General features: G+C 42.9%; 1 protein-coding gene across 1 annotated transcript in view; it reads right to left on the reverse strand.

Annotated features, from left to right (window-relative positions):
- lama1 (laminin, alpha 1) overlaps positions 1-6,000 on the reverse strand; it is a 64,199-nt gene that overhangs the window by 9,994 nt on the left and 48,205 nt on the right. The window contains exons 48-53 of the mRNA XM_081352810.1: positions 4,920-5,044; positions 3,900-4,050; positions 3,091-3,235; positions 2,443-2,584; positions 2,230-2,344; positions 209-376 (exon numbers count right to left, since the gene is read on the reverse strand). Of these exons, the coding sequence (XP_081208936.1) occupies positions 209-376; positions 2,230-2,344; positions 2,443-2,584; positions 3,091-3,235; positions 3,900-4,050; positions 4,920-5,044 (846 nt within the window). The remainder of the gene's footprint in view (positions 1-208; positions 377-2,229; positions 2,345-2,442; positions 2,585-3,090; positions 3,236-3,899; positions 4,051-4,919; positions 5,045-6,000) is intronic.

Genomic DNA, 6,000 nt, shown 5'->3' on the forward strand with positions numbered 1-6,000 from the left:
ACTTGTGTAACTGTTGATTGTTGTTCATGATATTCCGCTAGAATTAAATGTTTACAATAAGACTAAATGTGACTGATATCCAAGTTTTTTTTTTACCTTATTGGAATCGAAATTAGGAACCAATAAGAATCGGAATCAATAAGCAGAATCAAAATCAGAATCGTTAAAATTCAATTGATCCAAACCCTACACAGGATCGTATCCTGACCTGTGGCGTGTGTCGGCGCGAGCGTCCCGCGTTTCGGCTAAATCCCGCCAGGATGATCCCGTGATCCCGTGTGCTGGAGAAGCTGCTCACGATCTCCGTATGGGAACCCAGGAGAACACCGGGCATCTCCAGAAAACCAGTGCCGAACACAGACACGCTGCGGATGGGCTGGAAACACACGCAAACACAACTTTAAAAATCTCTACAACTAAATGAATACTAATAACTAAATAATACTAATAAATAACTAAAACTAATAAATATATATATACAGTTGCAATCGATATTACTCAACCCTCACTGCAAATCAGGTTTACTGGCAAAATGTCCAGACTTTCAGCCGTTTGCAATGAACAAATCAAACACAAGTAATTGAAATAGCTCAACACAACTAATGTTTCAAGTGGTTTCCCCAAATTCAACTTCTGCAGTTTCAAAATTATTCACCCCCTTCATGGCAAGCATCTCTAGCACTCAGTAGAACAACATTTTTCTGTCCTGATCGGCTGCAGACGGGATGTATAAGTAGACAGCATCTGACCCCGTTCCTCATGAGCAACGGCCTCTAGTTCAGGAATATTCCTGGACTTCTTCAAATCCCACCAGAGATTTTCTATGGGGTTCGAGTCATGTGACAGTGATGCCACTGGACTTCTTCTGCAACCAAGCCTGGGTGGAATCTGAGGAATGCTTGGGATCATTGTCCTGTTGAAGGTCCAAGCTCCATCTTCCTCACTGACGGCATGACGTTTTCTCCCCGGATCTCCTGATCTCCGGATCTTCCTCACGCTGCAGGTCTCCAGAGCCGGAGGATATCCATCAGCCGAGAGCATCACGAGCTCCTCATGCTGAACTGTAGACAGAGTTCTCCACAGTGTACGCTTCATTCCTCCACCAGACACACCGCTGATCCAGAGGGACGAACAGCTCCAGTTCTGTTTCATCGCTCCAAAGAACAGAATCCCAAAACTTCTGTGGCTTATTTATATGATTTTGAGCACTTTTCTTGTGCTTTGTGTCAGCAGTGGTGTATTCCTGGAGCTCTGGCATGCGTTTAGTCTGTTTCCAGCAAGTCTTGCTGCTGGTCTTCTGCAGTCACTCCAGGGTTTTCTGCCCGTCCAGGGAGTCTAAACACTGATCCTTTAACTTTAAATTTGCAACCTATGCTTCCAACGGTGTCTCTAGGAACATTTAGTGCCTTCGCTATCTTTTTATACCCTGCTCATTGTTTGTGAAGGGTGATGATACTTTCTCTTAACCTTTTGGACCATTCTTTTGCCATATTTCTAACTTGCAGTCAAACGTGACACTCAACAAACCTCGCCAGTTCAGATGTGTCATGTGTTCTAGCTCAAGCACACCTGGTGCAGCTAATGAACCCTTGATTAGCGAGACAACACCTGTTCTGCAGATTTGTGCTGTTTTGAGGGATTCTATCAGGGGTTGAATAATTTTGAAACTACAGAAGTCATTAAAAGTTAAATTTTCACTTGAAACATTTGTTGTGTTGAGCTATTTCAGTTACTTGTGTTTGATTTGTTCATTGCAAACTAGTTCAATTTTGCCAATAAACCTGATTTGCAGTGGGGGTTGAATAATTTTGATTGCAACTGTATATATAACTTATTTCAGTGTCTCTTGATATTTATCACAAAAAACAAAAATGAAGGGGAATGGAATTTAAAAAAAATATATATTTTTGTATTTTCGGTTTTAAATTAAATTTTGCATGTATAATTAATTAAAATCATGAAACATACAATTTAACAACAATTTATTAAAAGTTTTAAAAATTTCATTATGGGGCCCTGAATATGTCTATATATTTCATATAACTTTAACTAGTTTTTATTATTTATTTCAGTTTAGTTTTTAGTTATTTTAGTTCAAGTCAAAAAAAAAAAAACATTTAAATAAAAATGTTGCTTTGGCAACTAGCCGTAATAAAATGAAATAAAAAAAAAATCACTTAACGTTGAAAACATTAATGAAAATGTTTTATTTGACTATAATAACTGTACCTTGAGGACACAGCCTTTCTTGACTCCGTACGCCTCTCTGAGCAGGTCGAAGTTCGTACGAGCGATTTCAACGTTCTTCATACACCCGACAAAAGAGCGAGCGACAACCTGCCTCCTGCGAAGATCCAAAGAAGAGTTGCATTTAAAGACAAATTATTTTAAACATTTAAACACATGATGCAACTCCAGCATGTCTTGAGAGGCTGGTCTCACCTGATTGGTCGAGAGGCTGGTAATCCACCGATGTAAATGGGGTCGAGGTCAGAGCGATTGAGGTCAGAGGCCGAGCCCGGTGACTCCGCCTCCATGACCTCTCTCTCGGACGGGTTATCAGCGGCCATCACCGATAAATGCCCTGCGGACAGAGCACACGTTGTCTCATTACGGGTCGAAATGACCCGAAGCCCTAAAATTATACTTGATTTATTTTATTTGTCCAGAAAGCTTATTTTATTAAATTTTTCTATTTTTTAATGCATTTTTTTTGGAGATTTTTTTATTTTATTTACCTTTAAATTACTAGACTTGATCAATAAATAATAAATAAATAGTAATTTAAGCAGATTCCTCACATTCTTTCAACAAATTCAAAATAACTCACAAATTCATGCATTTATTCAGCTCTAAATATCTTACATTGGGTGTCTTTGCTGACCTCTTGTGGAAATAAAATAATAAAACATGATAATGTTAATTTATAAAAAAAATTGTGTGTGTATTCATGGTTCAAGTGCAGCAAAAGTCCTGAGGTCTTGGACCCCTCTGATGAACACTAAATAAAATATTTTTAGAGTCAAAATGACCCGGGGGAAGGATGAGGGTTCAACAACTCATCAATAAGGATGGAGAACACAACGGCACCTTTGCGCTTGTTCCTCTGCAGGGCGATTCTGTACCAGGATCCGGTGTTGTATGTTCTGTTCGAGGTCATGGTGAGTGCGCCTGAGCCCAGTTCAAAGGTCAGGTGAACCTTCCCTTCCACCAGTTCGACGGACAGAAAGTCTCTCTACAAGCACAGAGGACAAACGTGAGGGATAAACGAAAATGTGCAGCGAGGCGGATTAGCTGAGGTGACGTGACGCTAATGCTAGCAGACAAACGGCTAGCAGTGACATCAGCGGCAATCCACCTGTCACTCAAGTGGCCACGCCCTTAATTATGCAGAACTTTAAGAGCAACATTAGCTATAAAGACCAAAACCACTTTTTGCACCAGACTGTAAACATGTGTTTCTGCTGTAAAGTTGGGCATTTTAACATGCGTGTCTATGGGATTGAGTCTCTTCTGCAGCCGGCCTCTAGTGGCCAGTGGATGAACTGCAGTTTAACTCTTCAGTGTTGGATTGAAGAGAGAGACAGGCAGTGTTGTGAGTAACTTATTAAAAGTAACTTGAGTTATGTAATCCGATTACTGTTTCAAGTAACTAGTAAAGTAATGCATTACTTTAAAAATTTTATGACAAAATATCTGAATTAGTTTTTCAAATAAGTAACACTAGTTACTTTGTTTTTCCATTTATTGACTGACAGCTCTCCTGTCCTCATGCTGAGACAAATCGAAGAGCAGAGGCGTGTGTGTGTGTGTGTGTGTGTGAGAGAGCGTGACTTTTTTGTTTGTAAAGCATTAGTTTCCCAAGTAACCCTTTCCCCCACACTGGAGAGGGGACGTACCGTGCCGTTGGAGGCGAGATACAGCATCAGGCCGTTGGGAGAGAGCGTCCTGAAGAACATGACGACGCTGGTGGACATGGAGCGCAGAGACTTCTGGACCACTGAGAACCCAGAGCCGTCGAAGTGGAACGAAGTGTCTTCAGTGCGGGGACTGGAACAGGGAAGAGTTCAGAGTTCAGCCACTGGTGAAGAGCGTCTGTTCTGAGTGTCAGTGTGTGTGTGTGAGTGTGTGTGTGTGTGTGTGTGTGTGTGTGTGTGTGTGTGTGTGTGTGTGTGTGTGAGTGTGTGTGTGTGTGTGTGTGTGTGTGTGTGTGAGTGTGTGTGCGCGTGAGTGAGTGTGTGTGTGTGTGAGTGTGTGTGTGCGAATGAGTGAGGGTGTGTGTGTGTGTGTGTGTGTGTGAGTGTGTGAGTGAGTGTGCGAGTGAGTGAGGGTGTGTGTGTGTGTGTGTGTGTGTGTGTGTGTGTGTGTGTGTGTGTGTGTGTGTGTGTGTGTGAGTGAGTGAGGGTGTGTGTGAGTCAGTGAGTGTGCGAGTGAGTGAGGGTGTGTGTGTGTGTGTGTGTGTGTGTGTGTGTGTGTGTGTGTGTGTGTGTGTGTGTGTGAGTGAGTGAGGGTGTGTGTGTGCGAGTGAGTGAGGGTGTGTGTGAGTGAGTGTGTGTGTGTGTGTGTGTGTGTGTGTGTGTGTGTGTGTGTGTGTGTGAATGAGTGAGGGTGTGTGTGAGTGAGTGAGTGAGTGTGCGAGTGAGTGAGGGTGTGTGTGTGTGTGTGTGCGAATGAGTGAGGGTGTGTGTGAGTGAGTGAGTGTGCGAGTGAGTGAGGGTGTGTGTGAGTGTGTGTGTGTGAGTGAGTGAGGGTGTGTGTGTGTGTGTGTGTGTGCGAATGAGTGAGGGTGTGTGTGTGTGTGTGTGTGTGTGTGTGTGTGTGTGTGTGTGTGTGTGTGTGTGTGTGTGTGTGTGTGTGTGTGTGTGAGTGAGTGAGTGTGTGTGTGTGTGTGTGTGTGTGTGTGTGTGTGTGTGTGTCACCTCATGAAGCAGCCGCCACACTCGCCCTGTCTCTCCGCGTAGTTCCACAAGCCGATGTTGTTCTCGTTGAGCGACGCTTCGCCCATGCAGCCTCTGAACTGGGTCGTTCTCACCGCCGGGGGTTTCTGGGAAACACAACACATGTTAATGGGGTCATAAAGTATTATTTTAATGTTCAGTGAGGTTACCTATAGTAGTTACAAAACAAATCATAAATGTGTGTGTCAAGTCAAGTGTCCTTTATTTATACAGCGCTTTTTACAGCACACAGAGTGTTTCAGAGCAGCTTTGCAGAGATAACAGGAGAATAATGCAACACAGTTTGTGTCCAGGAGAAAATAGCCTCACAGTCCAGCTTAAGGAAGTTCAGAGATGGCTCATTATTGTTGTAAAAAAGTTATTAATTTAGTTCATTTATATATATAGCCGCTCTGGAGTAAACCGTGATGTCATCGTCCAGTTCAGTTCTAATTTAATGGTGTCAGTGCAGGAGATCAAAAATATTGTTAAATATTAAATTAAAAGTGTGTCTAGTGTGAGTGTAGGAGTGAGTGTATGTGTGTGAGTGTGTGTGTGTGTGTGTATGGGCCCTATTTTAGCGATCTGAAACGCAAGTAACTTTGTGGGCGGATCTCGGGCGCTGTTGCTATTATACCGGCGAGATAAATGACTCTCCGACGCAAATCTAAAATGTGTTGGTCTGAAGTCGCTTCATTACTCATAGGTGTGGTTTGGGCGTAACGTGAAATAAACCAATCAGAGCGTCATCTCACATTCCCTTTAAGAGCAGGCGCGCTTGTTCCATGGCGGATTGCTATTATAACGGCGGATTTGCCAGGAGTGGTTCACCGCCGAGGAGACCGACGTTCTCGTCAGGGCCGTAAAACACACAGAGAAGTGACATTGGGGATGGAGAAACACACCCAGATTAGCTTCGGTTAAACAGGCGTATGATCATTTGGGTAAATGTGTAAGCTAGATTTATGCCTATTATTTCACATCTTCATGGACACAACGATGATTTCCCTCGTGTGGAATATTTTTCCTTGTAATTATGTATGGGTTTGCAAAAATGGCAACT

The sequence above is a fragment of the Scardinius erythrophthalmus genome (genome assembly GCF_964197995.2).
Source record: "Scardinius erythrophthalmus genome assembly, chromosome: 22".
Taxonomy (NCBI): Eukaryota; Metazoa; Chordata; class Actinopteri; order Cypriniformes; family Leuciscidae; genus Scardinius; species Scardinius erythrophthalmus.